Below are 26,293 nucleotides of genomic sequence, written 5' to 3' on the forward strand. Positions count from 1 at the left end.
CGTCGGCCTCGTTTTATTCTTAGAGCCCTGCAAGAGGATGTGATAGTAAATAATTTAACCTATCAGTTCTTAAGTTTATATCCCATGATGCATTGGGGGAGCCTCTGCGAGGGAAGTAATGGCGATGCTTTTTTTGTTCCCTTTCATCCGCTCTTCTTTTCCTCCTTTCATATTTTCTGTGCTGAAACACATTGGAGCTGCAGCACAAACAAATAATTATTTTGAAAGTTGATCCACAAGTAGCTGAGGATATATGAATTGCGAATTGCAAAAAAAAAAAAAAAAAAAAAAATCACTGTTTCACGCCTGCTGCTTTTAGTCTATTTTAAATCACCACATATGGAATGTTTTTGCTTTTAGTCATTTCATAGAAATGTGTTGATCATTTATAAGAATTCCAAATTACACAGCCTACAGTACACTCAGTATGCTTTCCAGAAAACTGACAAATACTTGAGGTGATGGTGAAATTTTAAATATTTAACATTTTTGCTGAAAAAAAACAAAAACAAAAAACTATTGTTTGGTTGTCAAATTCATTTTTTCCTCCACCATCTTCAAACTGTCTGCACTGTAATTATCCCCCACACCTCGTGTCACAGTGCTGCATTGAATTGGGAAGCATTAGACGTCATTACACAATATGTAACTTTATGAAGTCCAGGTTGTGACAAAAGTAAGCTAATTTAAATTCGGAAGCAATTTTCAACAAACAATTTCCTGCTGTTCTTTCCCATCGAAGAGAGTCTCACGCAGTAATTAACTTTGACCTTCTCTGAAATGTCAGATTCTGTCTTTGGGGTTCAACACCACTTAGTGATTTGTTTTGTTTTCCTTTGGGCAATTAGGGTTCTTAAAGAGCGCATATATAGCTACTCAGGCCGACACCTCCACCACATCCATCGCCTTTGGACGGCAATCCAGCAGTATGACACTGCCTCCACCCAGCCTGCCACAATTTAGAGGATCATGCTCTGTGAGGGTCAGAAGTCACTTGTGTGATTTGAAGCGTTTGATGCTTCACCGTGGGCGAAAGTGGTGATAGGAGTTGGATATTGCGAAGCCTTTTTGGAGTAGACAATCCCAGAAGACAGGAGTTCAAAGAAATGTCAGCAGACAGAAAGACAGACACGAAAGGAAACAGAGAAGAGACAGCCTTTACTACATTGTCGTACTCCGGGGCCAGAGTATCGCACAAACTCTGTACTTGACCAACTTTTCCTCAAAGAAAATTGCCTTTATGCATAAACTAGACCAGTAAATGGAAGCTGACTATATTACTCAGATTGGCCGGCTCTGTGAGCCTCAGGCTGATGTGGGATATTAGCTCACATCGCCTACAGCAGTGAAACGCTGAAACCTTCACCCTGCTCTGAAAAATATACATCCAGACAAGTCATTTAGTTCAGTAGGGAGTTTTGAAATTGCAGTGTAAGTTGGAACATTTTGATTGCTGTAAAATGTCAAAACATTTGTGGAAAACATCAAGTATAATTTCTCAGAGCTCAAGGGTACGTCTTCAAATGTTTTTTCCTTTTTTTGGGGGGGTTGTTTTTTTTTCCCCCCTGCCAAAAGTCCAAGTTTTAATAAACCAGTCAAGAGAAACAGATAATCACATTGGAGAAACTGAAACTAAAAGATCTTCTGCTTGACTGTTTTTTAGTTTGTTTTAACGAATGGCTGACTAAGTAATTGTTGTCAACCAATAAATCGTCGACCCCTCTACTCTCCACTTAGCAGAACCTAACAGCAACAACGCAATTATGTTAGACATACAACCGCGACTCTCTAAGTTCAGCTCAGGTTCCTCCCATTTCTCTTTGCCTGGACAGGATTGTGTTGAAACACACACAATACAATAACATTTCTGCAGCATCCAGCCCCCAAGAGCACAGCGGCCTCTTTTACTCTTAAAGGGAAGAAGAGAAAGTTCTCCATCAATGTGGCGGCTGCCGACCTCACTGAGGGGAAGGTAAGTGAGGTGATCAAGAACTCAACACTCTAAACTCCAGAGATCCTGTGTGGACATTTGAGAAACAGCAAAGTGGCCAAAGTGAAGTCTCACCTTTCTGTGTTTAAAAAAATAAAAAATAAAATAAAAAAAAGAGACTCCGTTCTGATGAAGCCAACGATCTGTCTGGGCATGACTCGTCCTGTCTGGCTCGGCTCAGCTCATAATGACAAAGAGAAATGGCAGACACTTCTAAAATTCAGTTTTGGCTTTGTCATTATGAGAGATTGAGTGTTTGTTTTGATGTAAAGCTCGACACAGCAAACGCACTGCATGGTTGATTATTAGCTGAGCAGCAGTTTTCAAACTCGTGCGATTGGAGGAATATACGATCTGTCTCTGCATTACTGGCACACACCTGCATAAATATATCTGTAATCCCGCTCTCTGTGAAGAACAGGTTGCCTTGATTTTCCAGACTGTTTCTCTTGATATATCAAATATAGTTTAACAATTAAATTGTTTTGACTGATCCACCTGAGGGTTGTTTGATCACAAATGATTTGGTCCTTTTTGAAATCTGTTTGTTTCTCATGCCACCTTGAAATCGTACATAATCAAAGAACCAATTTTCAAACCTTTTTTTCTCATTCGTGGCCGAAAACTGATTATTGACCAATTTGGAACAATTTAATTTGTTTCATAGTCAAAAGAGCGGCAGAGTGGTTAGCACTGTTGCCCCACAATAAGAAGGTTGTCTGGGGCCTTTCTGTGCAGAGTTTGTATGCTCTCCTTGTCCAAAGACGACATGTTTGGGTTAACTGACTCAGTGTGAGTGGTTGTTGGTCTCTGTCTGTCTCTGTGTGTTGGCCCTGTGATGGACTGGCGACCTGTCCAGGGTGACCCCGCCCCTCGCCCAGAGTGAGCTGGGATTGGCTCCAGCAAACCCCATGACCCGGAAAGAGATAAGAGGTAGAGGACGAATGAATGAATAGTCAAAAGAGGTTGAGTCAAACGTATTACTTGAGTAGCACAGTAGCCTAAAGCGTTATTTACATGTGTCCGTCACAGTTTTTCATTTGATTAAAAAAAAGGGAAGATGTACAGCCTTCACCTGAAGGATGTTTAAACATTCGGTAATTTATTGAATGTATGAAAAAGCTACACATCTATTTCACAGATGATGTGAATAATCGTGAGCAAAAGGTTTAATCAAATGACCTTCACATGGAGGAACAATGAGATGTGACATTTCCGCATGTGAGAGAACAGATCACTTATGGTTTAAAAAAGGACGAAGCAGCTGCGTTTGTGCTACAGCTTGTGTAAGACTCATTAAATCTCTGAGGAGGCTGACCGCTTGAGTTTTGACCCGCGTGTCATTTGTTTTGGCATTTGATTAGCCACTACAGATGGACAGATATCCTTATTGGGCCCTCCACTTCGGGGGCAGCTGGATGATATTTTCGAGGGAAGCTGCCAGCTGTGGTCATTACGTTGGTGTTGAAGGCCAGCACAGAGCGACTCGGAGCTGCTTTTGTCTGCTGTTATGTTGCGGGTTTAAACAGACAGTACAGTATATAGCCTACAGCTGCTTTTATGAAACTGACTGGTTTCCTGTTGATGCACATCAATATGTTTTACAAGCAGATGTTATTACTAAATTATTAATAATGTGGTACATTATGCCAAGTTGAAACACATGATCATGCTATGAATATTTAGAGCGTGCTGGGCTGCTGATTTGGTCGAGGTTGTTGGGTGTTTGGCTTTAGCAGCAGTGTCCGTCTGAGGTTTACGCACACTGCTGCTGAATGCTCACATGCTTGGTAGAGGTGCTGACACACTGAGGCACTGCTTTAACTCAAACTATTTAGATATTCTGTGTAAATGACCCTGTTATCTATGTTTATATATATATATATATATATATATATATATATATATATATAAAAATTTTAAGTAATTTCACTTGTTCGCCAATTGATGGAAACATTTTACACAAGGAAATGGGGCAATGCATAAGTTCTTACAAAATATGATACATAATGTTTTGTTTTTTATTTTTGTTTTTAAAGCACTTCAAAGCGTTGAGGTTCAAATTGATCAGCTTTTTTAATCCTTGTTATTTTTAACAATAAATACAAACAAAAGCCTCCTATACTCAGCAAAGCTTTCCACCCACAACAAGAATTATTTACTCAAAGAGAAAAAGAGAACATACAATGTTCATAATCACAAATCATTTGAAGTCTAGTTTACAGGCTTCAAAAAAATCCAACAAATGGTTACCAGACAGTAAATAATTTAATTGTTATTCTCTATTCAGAAAAATATTGCATAATTTCCCTGTGGGGATAAATAAAGTATTTCTGATTCTGATGAACTGGAAAATGAAAAGCCAAGGAAATGTTCTTCAATGTGTGCATCTCTCAGTTAAGACTGATTTAAATTTATTTAGTTTCAAGTCGCCCACTAATTAATGTGATTAATGTGATCAATAATACATCACTGGAAAAATAATCATGACACAAAATATAACTTGCTGTTCCCACTGACTCCATCACATCCCAAAAGAAGCAAAAAGATACAAATTTCTTCACTTTCAAGGAGGCACCATTGGGCCATTTTGTGACGTGCACTTGTCTGACCCATAAAATATCAAAATTGCATGCACTCCAGACGCGCTGATCGAGTTTCCTCATTTTAGGGTATTTTAAAGCACCCAAAAAGGTAGTCAAAGAGGAAGAAGCATTATAAAAACACCAACAAACAGAGCTCTGATGCTGTCGAGTGTTCAGGTCCACATTAACCTGCAAACCGGCAACTAAGCAGATGCCATTTTCAATTAATAGCTTCTCACCAGTACCTGACTACACTGAAGGGCCCATTTGAACCCTCACATGTACAGTTGGCGTCAGACTGCGTCGCACGAGTCACCTGAGTACCATATACAGCAATCAACAACACACGTATGACAAAGGTTCATGAAATACTCCACGCTCCCCAAAGCATGTGTGTACACCAACAGCTGTGTTCATATTTCCACCACCATCCTTGGCTGGCAGCAATGTAATGCATTCTTTAAGTCTCTAGTAAACTTCCAGCCGCTGTTTCTTTCATTTGTTCAGTCTGCATCCTGAAATATTGCCTTTAAAGTTTATGTCATTGACTGAAGGCCATTGCGAAGCTCCAATTTCTGTGGACGTGAACAACAGATGCTCTGAAGTTAGCTCCAATTTGAAGGACACATTTTGGCCAGTAGTCAAAAATCTAAACTCTCTTAAGGGGGAGGGGGGGGGGACACATCATGTAACAAAAATTGGCAAGAATATCATGGTTACTCTCTTTTGTTCTTAAGAAAATAAAATAAAATACTGCGCAACTGGCCATGGACACATAACTTGCATATGAAATCAATTTTATTTATTACTACTTTGAGTGGGAGCTGAAACCAAACAAGGCTGTAAAAATCTTATCATATATTTAAACATCTGTGTTTCCAATGTAGTTCAGACAAATCACAAACATGTCAAAACCACAGGCCGTTCTACATCGAGCGTGTGAAATGAGATAAGCTCAATGCGGCGTTGTGCTCTGACTGGAGAGGCTCTCTAACATATTTCTCTTTTTACACTCCTACAGCAAAGCATCTGCTTTGACGTTCGGGTTTCCTAGAGAGACGGCGGAACAAATTACTATAGAAATCATGAATTAACAAAGATATTACTTTCACTGTACTGATTCTTGATCCAACCTAAAAACTCCTTTGTAATCACTAACAAGTTTTGCTATGATAGCATATCCCTCAAATAACTGATCTACAATCAAAAGTAAAGTAATTCTAATAGCTGCTAATTTACAATTCCAAAAATGAACTTTCAATTTCATCTTTTAATACAAGTTGGATGCACAATCTAGACATAAATTCAATTCAACAACTGGGTTGAAATTCATCTGCAGAGGATGATTGTGCGATACAATCAAAATTTCCGACGCAGTTGGTAAATGGATTTTGCAGTTTCTCTGAAATTGAATGGACTATGATCATATCGCGGGAGACAGAACAACCCAAAAGAAGCTTTTGTTCCTCGTCAGTCCTTCTGGTTTTCTAGCTTTAGCTTCACAGGCACCAACCTAATTGGCTTCAGTCTCGGGGAAGACAGCGCAGTATTAAACTGGGTGGCATTTGCCTGTAAGAATTATGGATTCTTCAATCAAAAGCTCCAGACGTTGAGATGCTGGTGGGGATGTTGTGGTACCAGACTACGCTTGATCTAATTCCAGTGATCCAAAACAGACACTGACACAAATGACAAGTTGTGATTACAGATGGAAATGTTTTCAAATTTGACTTTGTGGAGAGCCGTGATCTCATCTCTGTGATATCGTCATGTTTATGATCTGCCTTGGGCCTGGGGGGGGGGGGTGTCAAAGGACTGAATAAGGTATGAAGGTAAAGATGAAATGAAAAACATCATATGACAAATGATGGCAAAAAGAGATGTTGGGATGAATTTGCCACAGTTGAGCTTGAAGGTCACAACCTTTACTTCAAAGGAGCAACACCCGAGTGTATTGTTTTTCTTTAAGATTCACCCATACACTTCAGAAAAACTTAAGCAGTCACTATTCTGAGATCTCTTTAACAGCCTGTCACCAGCAGGCAGAGCACCATCCATCTCTGACAGTCTGCCGCTAAACCGGCATAAATATCTGCCCTTCACAATGTGCCAATTATTTCTTGCAGTGTCAGAACGAGCATTTGTTGCTTTTGTCTCTCTTCTTCGTTTCTTTACATGATGCAGCACTCCATGCCTCCTATCAGGGACTTTCAGAGTGTTGTACAGAGGAGATGCCACCTCAAGCTGACGCTCCTTTGCCTTCTTCAGCTGAAGAGCCCTTAAAGACCAAATAGTCATTCATTCATTCATTCATTCATTCTCTACCTCTTATCTGTTTCCGAGTCACAGGGGGTGCTGGAGGCAAACCCAGCACATTCTGAGTGAGGGCGGGGTCACCCTGGACAGGTCGCCAGTCCATCACAGGGCCAACGCACAGAGACAGACATAGACACACAACCAGTCACACTGAGTCAGTTAACCCAAACATGTCGTCTTTGGACAAGGAGAACATACAAACTCTGCACAGAAAGGCCCCAGACAACCTTCTTATTGTGGGGCAACAGTGTTAACCACTCTGCCGCTCTTTTGACTATGAAACAAATTCAATTGTTCCAAATTGGTCAATAATCAGTTTTCAGCCATGAATGAGGAAAAAAAGGCTTGAAAATTGGTTCTTTGTTTATGTACGATTTCAAGGTGGCATGAGAAACAAACAGATTTCAAAAAGGACCAAATCATTTGTGATCAAACAACCACTCACACTCAGACAATTTAGAGTCACCATTTAACTCAAACATGATGTGTTTGGACGTTGGGAGGAAACCGGAGGAAACCCACGTCAGCAAAGGGACAAAAAAAAAAAACAAAAAAAAAAAAAAACGAATCGTCGAAGCACTAAGACACATTTCAAAGGAGGGTGACATGTTTTTATATGGAGCCCTTGAAAAAAGAACCATTCTTGCTCACTTTGTGCATACTTTTACTGATACAAGACTTTGGTTTCATTTGGTGCTCCCTTCAGAGCTAATTAGCAGAGAAAATACAACATTTGGCTTGTCACTGCGGTAACTTACCCTTAAACCCACGAAGGCTTTATTGAAATCCATAGAAGAATTTAAATTATCATTACATCATGTGATATCTCTGCACTCACAGCAGCAGAACATTTTAATAGGTGAACAGTTGGCTGGTCAGCATTAAGGTTAATGCCATTAGAAAAAAAAAAAAAAAAAAAAGAGGTTTATTAGTGGATGCACTGTGTTTACAGTCATGGTGCCTTCTAAGCAGATAAAACAAAGGATGAGACAAAAAACTGGAGGAGGCAGCTTGAGGAAGAGCTTGTTATGCAAACCTGGTCTCAGAGAGACACTCAGCCAACAGACAAACTATTCAGTCTCTATTTCACCCACTGTATCTCCAACAAGTACTTTTGTGTCAGTATGACGACGGCACAGGAAGTGCTGGTGCATCGAACCTCTGCAAGGATGATTGATGCAGTATGCAGTTTTGATTTCGAGCAACTAACCAGCCGGTTAGAGCAACTGTATCTTTAGTCGAAGCATGAATTGAGCATTTTTACTTGATTGTAAAAGTAACATAACACAATAATATACAGCATATTGTCCTGTGTATGATTCTGCTCCAAACTTTACTCCCTCTTCATGACTCACACAGTGGGTGAGTTCACTAACACTGTTACTGAAATTTTTAAATCCTGCATTGTACCTCTTGTGAGCTCGTTTAAAGACATTTCAGGCATCTGAAAAAACCACCAACAACAAAAACTAATAAATAAACCTGCGCATAACACTGCAGCTTGGAACACAGCTGTCTTACGTTCATTATTTTGAGGTGTGGAAGTCTAACTGATTGATGGATCAGTGTTATTGATGACCAATTCTCCTACTTGCCTCAAAGACATTGCTGTGATTTCATACAAATTTATCCCGTTCGTTATGCGTTATCATTTCATTGCCTCCATTTTAAAGGCTGTCATCTTCGCGTCATGCTAATCTCTACTGTTACACTGCTTTTTCACATCGATAAATTGAATAAAACAAAATACTGGTGGCGGTTCATTTCACAGATTGAGGCAGAGAGGAAGATCGTAATCATTCAAATCTGCTGATGAAGTGATTGGATACAACAAAAACCCTGAAATCAACCAGCTGTCAATCGTGCATGGATGAGAGATAACACCTCACGTTAAAGTCTCGACAAAGCTGTTCTCTTCTACACTGTCCGCCATGCTGTCTGCTCCATATCCTTAGAATGGAGGAGATCAGCTGCTGCCAAAATAGCGACCATGTTTCCATCAGCAACGTCCCTCCCATCACAGCCGGCTTTCACACAGTATTGGACACGCTGTCAGCACCGAGGAGCTCTAACCAAGCAGTGACGCTATACCCAGTGTCAGCAGCCCACTGCCTGTCAACTGAGTTTCATGCTGAAGGCTTTGTGAAATGAATATTGTAAACCCAACAGAAAGTTTAACGGCCTTTTAAGCCATAGTTACAACATGACATCCTGTGAATATTCTGTAAAAACTAAAAGATGATAAAAGTGCTTTAATGTTTTAATGAAGAAATCACCACAAAAGACAAAGTGGAGAGTTCACAAAGCAAGAATAAATAAAACAACCTGAAAACAAGTTGAAATCACACCTTGGCAGTGATTTATGATACATAAGATTAAATGTGAACTGACCTGCTTCACGTGCACAGATTGTGTCATTGTGTCAAACCTTTTTAAGGCTTTAGAAAAAGGGCATTTCTAAACTGATAAAAAACAGAACTGTAGGTGGTTCAGATTCATTGTACAAAGAGATATTTATCTCTCCATGACTTCCAGTAGCAGTTTTTGTTTGTGATGAGGTAGAAATACAGTTTTATTTTTCAAGCTTCAATGTTTCAACCCTTCTCCAGGAAATTGTACTTTTTTTTTTTTTTTTTTTTTTCAGCTCTCAAGGATTTCTCTCCAAGGATTAAGTCCTCTGAATGCTTTTCCTTTTAAAGAAATGACACAGCCCTCAGTCCCCTACAGGCTTCCATTTCTAATTCTAGTGCAGCCAGTCCTATTATTTTAAATGCTTTCCTACTCTTCATGACTGTAAATAGTGCTGTCTGGGATTTTCTGTTGAAGTTAACCCCCAATTGTCAAACCTCCTCAAATTTTATGCAGTTGATAAAAGTAACAACAAAAAAAGAAATAACAATGGACGGTTGAAATATAAATGCTAAAAGACTTGATCACTGATGAGTCATGACTTGCAATGCAGAAAGAAGCCAAACGAGGAGCTCGAAGGACTGACACTGATTCGTATTCTTCAACGTTCGCACTGAAGCGCACACATCACCGAACCAGCCATTTAGAATCGGATATAAAGTCTCTCAGTATTCAAAAATCACCCCTTGTCACTTTCTCAACTGTCATTTTCATCTTTTACATAAACATACATTACACAATTACATTACATTACAACAATAACAAAAAACAACACAATAACGTTCTCTTTAACTGTTTTTATATTTCTAATGTTTTCGCACTCAACTGTGCGACTGAAAACTGCTGCGCTGGCTGTCGTCTCTACTTAAGAATAAACTTGAGGACAATTGAAAAGATTATTTCAACAGTAATGGATTGTTAGTTTTGGTGTTTTAAAGGGATTTATTGACTGTGGTAGAATTCTTCCATTTTTAAACCCTGCCGTTGGTTTCATTCCTCAAGTATCCAAAGTACCTCAATTCTGAACAGAAAAGTATTCATAAAAAAGTAAAGATGAATGCAACACCTAAATGCGGCAAATCCGAATACTCAAAACTGGATTTGTGATTTAATCCCTTTGTGATTTCATATTGTTCCCCACGGAGCCCATATCAATCCAGTCAGTAAGCACAAAATAAAAAAGTATAGGAATTTCTTAACTTTTGCCCAACAATCAATAAAACTGCAGTTAAGTCAGGCCTATTGCTATACTCCTGAAATAAAAGTCATAAAAGTGCTTAAAGTTGCTTTACCTTCTGGACCTCACAAGAAGAAACCTGAGGGAGAGCAGCAGGGACAGTTGCGACGTCGAAGTGTTTTGCTTATTAAGACTTTAAAGAGCTCATTTAAAGTTTTTGGGGGCAACAAACAAACTGTTCAGGAAAACTAAAAGCTTTCCTTTATAGAACATCTATATGAGAAAATCTATCAGAGAAAAAGACTATTCAAATTAATAATGTAGAAAAGGGAACAACTGAGGGAGCAGAATTGAAGATCATATTAGCTTCTATTGATAAAGACGATTTCTGCTGATCTTCAGGTTCGGGCTCATATCCAAAGTGGGGGGGAGGAGGGGTGTGCTGTAAGTGGGTTTTAGCAGATACATCTAAAATCTTACTGGCACAGCTACAGTTATGGATAAGTGGTGTACCTGCTCTGCTTTGTTATCAATCCCTCCAGTGAAGGAACATTTGTTCTGTATCAATGTGGAAACGAAGAAAAAAAAAAATACTTTTCTCAGTTTCTTCAGCTTTCCTGTTCTCCTTCCTATCAACTGGATAGCAGCAATTAGCAGGCAGACTTCCTACAACTCAAACACACAGCAGGGGTCGATATTTCCAACAAACTACTGCGGGCTTCTCTCGGAAAGCAGCAAAAACATTGGAATGCATTTTGCATTCGTATCTGCTGTGACCCAATTAGTCCACCTATACTATACTTTCACTCTGGTCTGCCATGACCACTATGGTGATCACCACAGGCTGTTTGGCTCGCTGTCGCAGCAGCTTGCTCTTGTAAACAAATTGAATTTATGTAACCTTGCTGATGGGTAGGAACTGCAGAGTCCAGGCTGGTTGGTTAGCATGGCGTTCCCAATGTTTGGAGCCCAGTGGAAACAGTTATTACGGCCAGAAAGAGTGAACTCGCCGCCTACAGTGGCAGGCAGCTTGTTTTGTTATATGGATGATGAAGTTGATGTATGGGCCCCTTGTATGTGCAGACCAGCCACGGTCTCTCTGCCAAGTGATGAATAGCATCAATACTGTGGGCTATTGGAAAAGACCAGAGTACACAAGATCTCATCTCAACTCCTCTTTTCCATTTTCTCCACTTTCCATTTTTGTCACATTTCAAATAAATTGTATTGTTTTGCTTTTTGTTTTGTCCTTGCCTTTCTTTACTTCCCCCCCTCCCTGTCCCTCTATATCCAGGACCTCTTTTTGTGTAACTTTTAATGAGCTAAAGGGTATGCAAGAGTGCACAGGAAACACTTGACAAAGCACTTTTGAAAGATTAAGTCTGACTAACGGCACAGTGGTGTCTCATTGGCTTTGTTTCCTCCTTTTTCTTTTTTTTTTTTTTTTCCTCTGCATCTGTCCACCCGAGCAAGAGGCTGCGAGAATGAGCATTACATTAGAGGCGAGATTAGAATCGGATGTGAATTGGTCTGGAGATTGGTTTGTAGACTGAAAATGTCTGAAAAAGGAAGCTGGGATTGAAGCAGAGGGACGACTGGGGACACATGAACAATGAGAGAAGGTCACAGTTAAAAGCCAGACTGAGAGGACAGAACGTCTGCTGGTCGGCTGCAGGATGACACTCATTAAGTGACAGAATATGCTCAGACATACTGTATGCATGGAAAGTTGTTTGCAAAAGTTGGGCACCTCAGAGAAAAGTATGATTTTGACTTTTTTTTTTTTTTTATTATTATTAAAAGTAAATACACACCCTACAGCTGAGAAATGTCCTTGGTTCAAATGTTAATGCACTGTTATCTCTCACTTCATGAACTTTAAAGTTAGAAATCAGTAACCGTGTCATGTGTGAAAGTTGAGACACCATACTGAATCAGAAAGCCCCCTTTGGCAGATATCACAGCTTGCAAACACTTTTTGTAGCTAAAAGTCTTTCTGTTCCTGATTTATGAATTTTCACGCACTCTTCCTGCAGATTGCTTCAAGTTCTTTGATATTATTAGGCAGGCACTGCATGTTGAGGATCCACCCACAGATTTTCAAAGATGCTCAGGTCGCAGAATTGTGAGGCGTCTTTCCAGAAGCTTTAGCTTCTATTTCTTGAACATTACGTAGTAGATTTAAAGGTCTGCTATGGATCACTGCTTTGCTGTAGAAGCTGGAATCTCTTCAGTTCCATTCCACTGACCACCAGTGCTGCTCAGGTGTGGTGGTCAGTGGCGTGCAAAACTTTGCTGCATGTCGGAGTTTCGCTTTCTATCCACAAACATGCTGTTATACCTGAAAGTTTTCTTGGTTGGCCAGATGGTGCGTTGACTTTCAGAGTCCTCCTTAACTGCCATTTCTTTTCAAGATGGAAGCACTTTGTAGCCTCATGTTTTTCAGATCCTCAGTCAGGAGCTCAGAAGAGCCCGTGTTTGATGTTTGTTACTAGTTTTGAAACGTTAAAGGCTTTATCATCAGCTGAAAACACCTGACATTTCTTGACCTGTCTTTAAAATTAAAAGTCAATTAGGAGCCAACCTGTTAAGGAAGTACACCCAAACTTTAGCACATGAAGCTTTACTTTTGTCTTTTTTAAAAGTAACCAAGCATTAACATTTGAAGAGAGAATTTGTTTGTAATGTCTGTTTATTTCTTTTCGTGCCCCAAAAGTTCTCATACATTGTAGATGTGCCTAACCTAAAAAAAACAAAAGGATTTTCGTCTTACCACATCGAGGGAATTTGTGACTGCCGGCCTGTATTTTAGGTTGTCCATTAAAGCACTCGAGGCGTTGCATGGTTCCATTCCTCATTTTACATCATTAGTCAGCTCTAAGTGAATTTAATGAGAAATGACCTTTTACAGGAACCAAAATAGTTTTACCAGCTGAAGAGCAACACACTAATCCCTCCTAATGACTTATGAGAATCATCTGAGCCTGACACCTGTGGACTACTCATGGGTGTCAAAGGCAGCTTATCCATAAAGCCCATATTGATGATCTGTTGCCGGAGATTTCACTTTTAAGATGTACTTCACATCTCTCTGCATCAGTGTTGGTTGCAGCTTCCAAAAATGTGTTTTACAGTACTTGTAGTTAGTTGACTGCACTCCATTTTCCAGTGTTTGGTATCAAATTATTTCCAAGCAGAGGGCTCCATCGATTGTCTCTTGCAGTAGATGTCAGAGAGAAAGCTTCCATAAAACTTTCATGTGGTCTGCTTTACACTTTGCTTCTACAGGAGTGAGTGTTTGGGTGTTAGCGCTCACAAAGGGGATCCTATTGATTCTTACATTTATTTTCAACTGTGCTTTCCTCTTTTCCTCCCTCACAGTGGCAAACATTTTGTGGCGAGAAGAAGGTACGTCTAGACTGCTTCTGTTCCACTGTGGCATTCATTAAACAGAGTTAATTGAATTTTTGTAATAGGGTTACTGAACTGTGAGGAGAGGGATTAAATGATTTGATGCTTTGGAAGGAGATAACAATGTTGTAGGCTTATTTCCACTGAAAACGTTCAGGCTGTTCACCATTCATTTCAGGTGTGTAACAGACCTATTTTTACCCGGCTGCAGGTCTTGGCATTGGCAACATGTTCTATGTGTTCTACGAAGACGGCATTAAAGTCATTCAGCCGGTGGCATGTGAGATCCAGCGACACATTAAGCCCAGCGAGAAGCTGCTGGCTCTGCAGGTGAGTGCTCAGGGGGGAAAAAGAAAAAACCTTTTTTCCAAACATTTTCAGATTTCAAGCTAAACTAAATCCATCTTCATAATGGGACTGTGCATTTCAGGCGGTAAAATAAAAGCCTGTTTGGATCAGTAATTTAAAGATGCAAAGGAATTTTCAAAGACTCACATGCTGTATATTACACTAAGCTTGTGCCATTAGAAGAGTTCTTCTGTGACATCTATGTTCACGTGGGGTCACTTGATGCATCAGCTATCCAAGCTGAGACACTGATGATGAACACGTCTCCGCCTCAGAAGGAACAGGTGAAGCAGTACAGGTGACATGACTTTAAAGAGACCACCTTCTCACACGAGTTGCAGAGATCAGGGTGAGACACGTGCGAGTCTGACAGTGCAACTCGAGCTGCTGATTAGACATCAGCTAGAACTCAAAAAAAAAAAAAAAAAATGAGAAGACTTGTGCATCTTTCCAGTCCAGGAACTGAATCCAAAAAAAAAAAAAAAAACCCCTAATGATTTATGCATGTCAGAATCATTTCACTGTTCAACGCCTCCTTTAACAATTCTATTTTATTACATTAGAACATTTTGTCAAGGAACCACATCGTGTAATAAAAAGAGGAAATGTTATGGAGCGCTTTCAATAGAGTTGAGAATCCTTGACAGGCATAAATCAACCTATGCATTTTCTACCATGAAGAAATCCTGAAACTTTTATGTTTCACACTGAATTTCTATGGGGAAGCAGCAGTGTGTTTTATTGTGTTTATAAATACATGTGTTCATACAGGGCTAATGATGTGATTCATGATTCGCTGGCCTTGACACTTTGTGTGTTTCTGTCTGACCAAGCGGCAGCTTCTGATATCAATATTTAGCAGTCAAAAAAGTTTTATGTTTAGAATTAGCTGAGACTTTCATTCAGACGCAGTTGGGCTAAATTTTTTAGTGGTCTGCTCATAAAACGGCTCTGCGGGTAAATTTAGAGGAGTATCCCTGCAAATTGTATTTTTCTCAAGATCGTGCATGAATAACAGTGATGTCTCATCGTTTTGTAATGGGACATGGTGAATATTTTAATTCTGTATTTGGTGATTTGGGTTAAATGTCCCTTCATGACATCTAAATTTAATATGTTGAATTCAGATGGAATTCACAAGCGAAAATTAAAAACATTTTTCACTTTTTAATTTCCTTAAAATTTGACATTTTAATAACATGGATTGGATAGTGATGGGAGAGGACACGGAGACAAATAATTATTGTGCCAATGCTGTGTAAAAAGCACAGCAGTGTTTCACAGCAAACCTGCTTTAAGGTCTTTTTGAGCTACTTGAGCACAATACACTGAACAAAGCAGATGTTTTATCACAACATGAAGTTATTATGGCCAACATACAACAAAACGGTTACCTAATTACACAACATCTTCTTTGTTTATCGGTCCAGTTTTCGCTCTTCCTTTATTTAACTCTAAATAAGCTCCTCATTTAGCGGCTCCAACATATTCAAAGTATGTTCCAGTGACAATGAGCTCAAAAACATTAAAATGCCTCATGGAGAGGGGCTGAAAGGAAAGTGTTGTTTTGATGTGATGAGCCACGGCTATATTTTCTTTTATTGATATAAAAATATTGACTGGTGCAGCTCCAAAGTGGTTATTGTCACAGATGTTCCCCCGGACATTGTATCCACCACAGAAAAAATACCCAGTGATCACAGCATCTGTTTCATTTGATTCGTTGACAGACTCCATGCAGTCAGTGGATGGGAGATGATGGGCTTCACCTCGGTTTACACCCGGCTTTCCTCCCTGAATCACCAGCTATCACCAAAACTCAAGGGGAAAAATATTCAAAATGGCTCACTGATAGATACCTGTTGGATTTCTGCATCTTCTTCACTGGCTGCTTTCCCATGAGATGCTTTTCACCCAGGAGCCGTGCACTGACTGGATGGCTGTTATATATAAGATATGCCGTGAACACACAACAATCAGCCAAACGTTCCTCTGAGAACTTTTTCGATTAAGATATCAATCACTTTTCAAGCTGGGGTGCCAGTTTCTGAGCCGTCTTGGGGGGATTGTGAACACACAAGGCTGCTCCCAGCATGGTGCTCAGGTTTTCTGAATTGCAAAGGAGCATTGATTGATTTCTCAGTGGTAATCACACAGCCAATCCATTACCCTTAACTTGTATGGATAGGGTTTCACTGCGATACACAACGTAACAGAGGAAAACACTGATGTCCAATTGAAGAAACTCAGTGTATTTTATTTTGCGTCCCTGTGCAGAGAAGAACCTGAAAGACTCCTTTAGTATCTCTAATGGTATACAATCAGCCGCTCATCTGCACTTCATCACAATTTTCACTTCACCTTCTATTACCAGAGCTTAGCTTTTCCCAGAATCCCTCCTTTACTTTAAACTGAGTTAAATGCATAAGGAGATTCAACTTTCAGAAGCGTGGGGAAAAGCTAATCTGCACCTTTTTCAAAACGTCAGGAAGAAACATTGGTGAATAATGAGCCTTATGTGTATTGTTGGTCCTTCAGTATTTAGTGAGTGTGTGTCAGAGTGATCAGTGGGTAAAGAAGCTTGAAATCCAACTGGCCTATCTACCGTTTTCGGTTTTTCTGTGACGAGCATCACACAATAAGTATATCGCATCTTATATTAAGACCTTAGAGAAGCACCTTGAGAAAACAAGTGTACGCTGCTACTTTCTTGAAAAGTTCCCTGTTTTGACATTGTGGATGTTGCTGCTTCGCTGTTTTCTACAGCTTCCTCCCCACAGACGGCTGATGTTGTCACAAATGTATTAACACTAGAACGCTTCCTGTGTTTTAATGGGGAAATATCACAGCCCTCATATGTCTGATGCTGTTTAAAATCATATCATCCACATTCACAACTGCAACTGTTTAGCGTCCTTTGAAAAACATGCAGATTTGCAGTGTTTAATAGATAGTGTCTGGAAAAGTTCCAGCGCTTCAGGATTTGACTAAATCCATGAAAAATATACACTGGTCTGTAAGAGGAGGGTGTATGCATTTTTTTAATAAAAAAGGGAAAGAAATAGAAGCTGTCACTACATAAATCACATACATGCTATGCACCCACACACATACAGCCATATGCAACACACAAACACAAGCAGGATTACAGCCGCCTCCATTCACACCCTCAGCTGGGCATCCAATGTTCATTTTCTCGCCTTTTAAAATGTGCAATGAGTACAATTTTACAGCCATGTAACAAAAAATGACCACAGTGTGGGTCTGCAGGGGTTTCACAAGGTTCAATATCAATGACTCAATGATTGCAAGGATTTCTGCCTTTCAAAATTACCTTTGCCAAACCTGCTTTGGATCAGAAACACTGACAGATGGTACTACAGCTGGACACTGAAAGACACTGCAGATACAAAAAAAATAAAAAAATAAATTAAAAACCTTCCTGGGAAGCCAAAGACGGCAAAGCATTGTCATTGTTACAAAATACCCAAATTAACCATTTTAACCCAGCTCCAGTGAGAAATCACGAGGGGGCAGGCTGGTAAGGGGATTGCACTAGAAATTTGACAAATTCTGTAATCCTCAGCATAGTTCACTGAAGTTCATACATTATCTCATGTCCTTCCAACTCAAAGACGTGGGCCTGTAGGAGGGCACCTGTCATCCAATGTCTCTGTGGTTGTAAATATTGGGGAGGAAATAAAATAAAAAAAAAAAAAAAAAAAAACGTGAAGCCCTTCATTCATCCTTGCTGGCCAGCAGCTCCCTAAATCATCCCACAGAGTGTGGAGCAAACAGCCGGGCACAGCCTGGAGGCTTGGAGGGCTGGGAAAGTGGTTGAAAGGGAGGAGAGCTTCAGAGACAGAAGGCTGGTTAAGGCTCCCGTTGGCCAGGAAGGCAAGAGCTGCCAGGACTGGAAGCTGAACAGCCGCAGATTGTCTGCAGACTTTGTTCTGCGGATTATGTGCGGACAAATGGGAGCGATTACAGAGATTTCGCAGGCCCTCGCAAAGCTCATTTATCTAAGTTGTCAAGATAACACAACTCAAATCCGCATAGGTGATAAGACGGCAAGTAGTAAACAACACAGAATAACGTTTGGATGACGATAATTGTTTTTTAATGAGCTGTATTTCCCTGTGATTTGAGACTATAGGCTGACAGTGTGTGAGATTGTGTTTTGTTTTTTTTCCTAGGAGGAGGTGTGCCCCAGCTCCCCAGGAGAGGCAGTCCAGAGGTGTGTGTGGTCATCAGCGGTCAACATCAAGGACAAGTTTATTTATGTGACACAGCCGACTTTGAATCGAGTGCTCATAGTTGACATCCAGTCACAGAAGGCCATCCAGGTAATTTTCAGACTAAATTGGAAAAAAAAAAGAAAAAAGCAGGCTCAAAAACGTTTTACCAGCAACGTACGAGAGAGCATACAGTGTGAGAAGCTTAGTACACAAGACATCCATATAATTAAATATATCTTCCTTTATGTGCCTTTGTACAAAGTTGTTTCTCACAGAAATACAAAACTTCCTCCATCTGTGCAACAAACCTCAAGGTTGGAGAAGGCAGGAGAAATTCTTCCCACTCTGCGAAGAAAATGTTGATTTGATGGCAACCTATTCCATAATTACTTTAAATTTGGACTAATTCTAAGTATGTTTTTCTATCGTTGTTTCTGAACATGAATTTTTGACATCTTTTAATCGAATCACCTCCCTCAGCTAACGACAGTATTTGTCCTTCACTCAGAAACACTACATGCATCCAAACATGCAAACTTTATCCAGGCTTTGGAAACGGCTTGATGTTTACATATGTTCAGACTCTCCTTGATATTTAGCAGGCTACTAATACTCAGTGCTCTGTGCTCAGAAGGCCCCTAGTTAGCTTCATCTGCAGCCAGTAGGCAGCGTGAAACATCACACATTTGGCAGTTAGTGGACTCTGACTGGCACTTCATTATGTCGGTAATGTGGGCAATGTTTCAGGACCTGCCATCTTCAGCTGATCAGAGATCAGAGACCGTTGAGGTGCTTTTAAAGCCAATAATTGACTAATTCCACACACCCCCTCTTTCCTTCAGCGTTCTCAGAACAAACTTGGACAACCTTGGTTGCTTTTTCCAACACTCGCCTCACAAGTCCTTGTGTTGGCACTTGAGTGTTTGCTCCAAATCGCGCGCACACACATCTTGATGCTCCATAGATGTGCACAGGGGAACAGTGACATTTGGTATACTGAGAGCACGAGCTGTAAGCTTTTCAATTCTCTTTTAAAAACTGAAATAAATCTAGTTAAATGTCGAATGTGTATTAAGCTGTGAGCCCAGCATCATTTAGTGGCATCTGTTCAAGGATGCTTAAGTAACCAACATTATCAAACATTTAAGTTAGCAATGAAATAACTGCAGCGGGAAAATAGTATTGATGCATTTCAATATCAATTAAGAGCAGATGAGACCTACACAGGACTACAAAACATGGATGGGAACCTGCTGTTTGGGGACACTGTCTACATTTAAAAACAACTGATCAGTAACACAGAAACATCTGACTGCTCAACACGAAGGTCCGGCTAAAATCTGTGCTCAAAATTTGGATTTTAATATTTATGAATTTGCCTCCCAACAAACAACATGTGATCACAGGATTTAATGAGTGTCTGTGAAAACTGCCAATTTTGCAAAGTGAGATAATCTTAATGAAATGCTTTCTCTTTAGTTTTCACTTCCTGTTCTAATTTTAGATCTTGTTGGGCAAAATACCAGCAGATATAAATCAGCACCCTTACATTAGTATAGTGTAATATAAATATATTTGAGCATCAGAACTCAGATTTTTTCCAGCTCAAGATATGTATTTTTGTCCAATTAAAATGACAAATTATACTCTAAAAACATGTATGAGAAGGAAATAAATATTGCTCAGTGATTAAAAGTATACAGCATGTTTTTGTCGCTCATTGAGACTGACAGACTGAATTAATCCAGCGCATTACTCTCATGGAGTTAAACTCTCTCGTGGATATTTTTAGTTTATAAGTTGAATACTGTTTTGAAGCAGGTGTTGATTACAGATCTCAATAAATTTGTGGATATTAATTAATTATTTTAGTTTATCGCAATTATTGAAACGTGATTTCTAGGAACTGAGAGTTGACCAAACGCTCTGGACCCGCAGCTTGAGAACAGACTACAGGACTTTATCAGATCACGTCTCCTGGAATTGTCTTTTCAGTTTCTCACTGCTTGGCTCTAAGAGCTTTTCAACTCTCTCCCCTTTCACCTCTGACCTGACCCATTTCATACATACTCCAAATGTTAAGACTTGCACTTAACCTCCACATTGACGCAGTGACCGAGTCACCCCGAGGCCCACCTCTTCGTGGATACTGTACCCTGGCAACCTCGCAAAGAAATTGTTACATGGCAACCCCTGCAGTCTTTTCCACAAAGGGTATAAGAGGCAATCCCTCAGACGCTGTCACCTTACAGCACCGTTTACCTTCCTGGGGGAATTTTGTTTTGACGAGGCAGTCTCAGGAAACAGGCCATGACAGCGCTGAGCATTACTCATGAGCAGCGTTCAGCGAACTCATAAGTGTCGGTGGGTTTCTGGGTGTGTCGGTTTGATCCTGAGTGGCTCAGATCCCTGCAGATGTTCCTGACACCATGATGGCTGTTTACAGCTCACTAGCCTCTCAGGGACCGGACCTGCCAGGAAGCAGCGCTCTGGTCCCAAAGACTGTCAAAAGCTAATTTATTCAGTCGCCCGGAGGTTTAGCTTTGCTGCATTATATTAGGACTTGATAATTCACCACCTGAGCCCATTTCTTTCTTTGAATAACAAGAAAAAGACACATTCTGACTTGGTTTTCCCCGTTTTACATTTTATGATTGATGTGCATTAGGTCATATTAATGAAAAAAAAATGAATTTTTTAATTTGTTAAATGTTTGTGAAGACTAATGAGCAGACTGTATGCAAGGTGCACATGGTTTTGAGCCATTTTAATGTTTTACGTGCTTCATCCCTGACAGATCTACATTCAGAGCTGAACTTACAAGAGCATATTGGTGGAGGATGTTGACAATATTCCTCAACCGGAAAGAAGTTGTTTGGCAGGAGAAAAACGAACAGCATGAACACCTGTTTCCTCAGACGACTACATGCTCAGAGATTAGATGGGATTCAAAAGATATTCTCATCTGTTTTGCCACAACCCTCTTAGGAACATTTCACTCAAAACAATGTATATATTTTGAGAGGTAAACAATACTATTAGGGCTCCGCAGCAAAACAAACATCATCGAACATAAGCTGCAGTCAGAGGGAATCGTGAGACTACAGGGTTGCAGTAACTTGTCCTGAGTGAAAGAGACTGCATGCATTCTTCACCTCCATACTCTCCTGTCTATCTGCACTCAGGTGGACATTATGTATAAGGAGTGCTATTCTGTCACACGCGACTCATCTATTGTTCTGACTTAGAATATTGCAGCCATGTGTCAAGGAACGGATAAAAACCGAAAGCAATTACTTTCACTGTGGTAAAGCATTTGTGTCTGTCACCACTTGATTTGAAATGCAGTTCAACACTGAAAACATCTCACACATAAGTAGCACATCTGCACTCTGCCATGTTAAGAGCAGCATTGCTCTTGTCAACTCCCGATGCAATAGTGTGCAATAAAACTTTTCATAAAAACATCGCCACCGCACATCAAAGAGAGATCTCTTCAAAAGGCAAAGTCTCTATTTTCATGAATTGTTATTCTGTGGCCCTTCTGTCTTTAAAGGCTGACTTTGGTTTGGTTTTGTGTGCCCCCACAGACTGTCAGCACCGACCCTTATCCTGTGAAGCTCCACTATGACAAATCTCATGACCAGGTGTGGCTGCTCAGCTGGGGAGACATGGAGAAGAACTTCCCGACACTGCAGGTGAATTCACATCGCATTCAAACTGAACACTTTTGAAAATGTTAGGAAAGCTGAGAATGTGACATGAAAGCGCAAAGATGGAGAGAATCAGGGCACGGCTGACATGGTTGGATTTGATCTAAGGTTCGACGAGGTGGAGTGCATGTGCAGCGTGCACTGAAATTAGCAATCATTCTATGTTTTGTTATCTTGATTGGTAAACTGTCGAAACAGTGACTTGAATAATGGATTATCAAAATAGTGACAGATTGATCAAGTCATTCACACAGTTGTCCTGGCGCAGATTATAATAAAACACAAATGTGTACGTTTTAATGTAGACTAATATTAACATGAGCATATAAAACTTTGGGTCACTGATCAGCTATGTTCACAGTGATAATTATTCTATTAACAACATAAAATTCCACTTCAGTCTATTGTGAGGTTGTAACAGGGAAACATTTTCATTAGAAACACCACGTTACAAACATCCTGATTATCAGCATCTTGTCACGGCATGACAGCTAATTAAATGAGAATTCCTCCAACTTGACTTTGTCCTCCCCTTTTTTCAATATGACATGAATGTGGCATTAATCACTACAGCCACTTTGGGATTTTCAAAGGTTGATTTGTTTGTCTGGCCTGATGGGGGTAATTAATAGTCACTTACATTGCAGTGTGCAAGTATTTGGACACATTTTCAATTGTTTTGGCTCTGTACTTCAGCGCAGTGGAATTGAAATAAAAACAATGACTGGAAGGTGCTGACTGCGGAGAGCCAAATATCTTGGGATCACTTCAGACTCTGCACCGTCTTTCGAGACGTATCTAAAGAGGATGTGTCACGCTTTAAAACATATCATTAGCAAACTCCATCACATTAGAAGTACACTACCATCAAAGACCTACCTAAATGCAAATGATCCATTATTGTAAAACTTGGTGGTCTCAGGCAACTGAAACTTGATTAAAGTCAGTTTAGATAACTGAAGATTCTTGCGAAATACATTTTTCTTATTTTTGAAAATAGAATTAAATATTCTGACATTCATTGTGTGCATAAGACAATCAATAAAGCAGCCCTTCCTTCTGTGCAGCTATGTTCTGATCTGTAAACTATATCGACCAGCTGAGTTTCTAGATGCGACTTTAATGTCCCAAAATGAGGCTCTGCTTTCACCCAACTGTTCCCTACAGACCTATTCCAGAATGAAATGGGCCTCCTGCGTAATTAAAAGGGATTAAAAATGGAAGTTGTTTTCCTGGAAGGATGAAAACTTTGCTTTAAAAGAACAAACTTTGTCAGCACTGACCACATCAGGACTTTTCATGAGCCCCCAGTATGTGAGGGAATCACCATCTTTAACATGGTTGGATCAGTAAATGGGCATTTAATTTTTTTTTTTTTATTTTTTTTTTTGAGGCCAATATCAACCGAGGGTCACAGTTGGTGGTGTCCCAGATGATTTCGCCACGCTATTGGCCGATAGAGGAGACACCACCAATGAGAGCATGCTGTTCCGTATCCTGGGTGCTGATTGGCTTTGTGACCTCAGCCTCAGTTCACAGCATCCTAGCTTTCATCATCCCACGCCGCTCAGTTAGCTTCCTACGCAAACATCCGCTACGTCGCTCAGTGTAGAAAATGCTTACAGGAGTGTGTGTAGGCTTTATAAAAGCTTAAACATACAAAAATATTTTTTAAATAAAAATTACAATACCCTGATGAATCACTTCAGCCAATCCTTTTTCTACTTTGCGGATTTTCACCAATCGCGGGGGGGGTTGTGGAACGTAATACCCACGATAGTCGAGGGATTACTGTATTACACAGAAAGCAGAAATATCAAAACACAGACCTACATAAGCCTATATTCTGATCTAATAGGCAGGCATACCTCTGCAAATAAAAACCTACACGGCGGTGCAGGCCTCAACGGTTTGAAAATACACAGCTGCATAATTAGTCAACTGTGAAAATAAAATGTATGGAAAATAAGCCATAATTAATTCAAATGGCTCGGTATATTGGCACAACACTGATTAATGAAGCTTGCAACGAGCTTTGCTTCGAGAGAGAGAGAGACTGCGAGCCCTTGGCCACAGCAGCACCGCAAAGTTTCCCACTTTCTTCATATAATAGTCGGTGCTTCTGCTGCAGGTGGCTGAAGAGATTTGTAGTCTTTCCACCTTTTGTCTTAACCTTTTTCATGCACGTTTTGCAAATGGAGTCGCTTTGCTCTTTGTCTGTAATTCGAAACCCGAAATACCTCCAAATAACAGAGCCATTATTCATTTCTTAGCCACCAACTGCACCGTGTCCGCCCTCTTTTGGTTCAGATGGGAGAACACTACGTACATGTAAGAGGCGGGATCGGGCAGCTGAACGTGGCTTGGAGGCTCAAAGAGAAACAGTCAGCCGTATAAAATAGCGTTTTATACGGCAACATCAAAATAATATATAATGTACTGGTATATGTCTTACTTTAGTACCGGTATATCGTCCAGCCCTAAAGTGAGCAGAAGCATTCTGGGTCAGAGGAGAGAAGCCAGGCTGGTTCCACCTCGTATAAAGACACTAAAGTAACTATAAAACTACAAAAACACCAACTCCTAACAACTCGCTGCAATAGAGCTGTGCAGCATTTCTGAGCATCTGACCAGCACACCTTGGAACAAAGTGGCTACAGCAGCAGAAAACCTAAGATCAGGAAACTCAGGCTACAATTTATACAGGAAGGTGGGAAGAACATTGCCTGGTGTGATGAATCTTATTTCCTGCTGCAACATTCGGACTGTCAGGTCAGAATTTGGCATAAACAACACGAAAGGATGGATCCATCCTACCCTGTATGAAAGATTCAGCGTGCTGACGGTGTCATGGTGTGGCTGATATTTTTCCACAGCAACTGTGATGCCGTCATGTCAATGTTAGGGGGGGAAAAAAAAAAAAAAAAATCTAACAAGAACATTCAAATCTATGTCATGAAGAATGAATGCAGCTTGAAAGCAAAAGGGACTGAAGCCTGATACTAACAAGGTGTACCTAATAAAGTAGACTCCGATTGTGCTGCAGCAACAAGCCAAAACAATGATAATGTCTAAATACTCAGATCACCCTCCTCTCTACATGACAAACATTTGAAGATTATAATAAATAGAATCAAAGACTTCTTTTTCCTGGTTTCTCTGGGAGTTATTTTGAGTGGTTAAATGTTAGAGTCTCGCTCATTCGATGCGCAGAGATTAATAAGGAAGATTTTGCTCTGTGCCAAAATTAAAGCAAACCATGCTTACACACAAGCAAGTCTGCACGCTTCCATGCATGCACAAGTGTTATTTAGACAGTGACAACAGCAGAAATCATCTCCCACTGAGAAGCCAGCATTAAGAGGAGGGGCTTAGGTTTTATTCCAATTTAGTGGAGTCAACCAAATGTAAATGTGGTGTCGACATAAAGCGATTTCACTGAGTGGACACTACTTCCATACAATCATGACATGAAAGATATAACCCTTAACGTGCTATTGTTTAGGTTAGAAACCAGCAGCACAGAGGAAAATTTAATCAGGCTCCTTTTAAACACCCACCACCTCTTCTATCGATGTTCACCAGGTGATCAATCAGGCCAGTGGAAGAGTCTCCCACCACACCGTCCACACACAGCCGGTTGGCAGGCGCTTCGACAGAGTGGACGAGTTCTTCATTCCCGCCTCCAGCCTCATCATTAACCACATCAGGTATGTTTTGTATGATCCAAGAACACCTCTAATGCAAATTGAATTGCAAATTAAACTCACCCCATTGGCATCTTCGTCACTTTTTTCCCTTCAGGACTCAATACCACAATAATGATGTGCAGCGCGAGAGTGTGTTTGTGAGTTAATGGAGGTTTTTTGGAGAAAAGGCTCAGTGGTTGTCTGAGCGGCAGATGAGTACATTGCCACTTGCTTGAAATAGTCCCTCAACATAAACTGCATGAGCTGTGTTGAATTAATCATTTACAGATGAATGTCGGGAATCAAAAGCCACAAAGTCAGCAAGTGATTTTAAGGTTCAGTCTTTCAAGCTACAGGCACAGAAAGCTGCAGTTGCACAAAGTGCTCGTGTCGTCTGTGTCAGTCTGGTGTTTCAGA

General features: G+C 40.3%; 1 protein-coding gene across 1 annotated transcript in view; it reads left to right on the plus strand.

The window, feature by feature from the left end:
* fstl5 (follistatin-like 5) overlaps nt 1–26,293 on the plus strand; it is a 145,545-nt gene that overhangs the window by 112,288 nt on the left and 6,964 nt on the right. The window contains exons 11-15 of the mRNA XM_029512772.1: nt 13,859–13,885; nt 14,100–14,218; nt 18,433–18,582; nt 22,065–22,172; nt 25,773–25,897. Coding sequence (XP_029368632.1) covers nt 13,859–13,885; nt 14,100–14,218; nt 18,433–18,582; nt 22,065–22,172; nt 25,773–25,897 — 529 coding nt within the window. The remainder of the gene's footprint in view (nt 1–13,858; nt 13,886–14,099; nt 14,219–18,432; nt 18,583–22,064; nt 22,173–25,772; nt 25,898–26,293) is intronic.

Source organism: Echeneis naucrates, chromosome 10 (assembly GCF_900963305.1).
Source record: "Echeneis naucrates chromosome 10, fEcheNa1.1, whole genome shotgun sequence".
NCBI lineage: Eukaryota > Metazoa > Chordata > Actinopteri > Carangiformes > Echeneidae > Echeneis > Echeneis naucrates.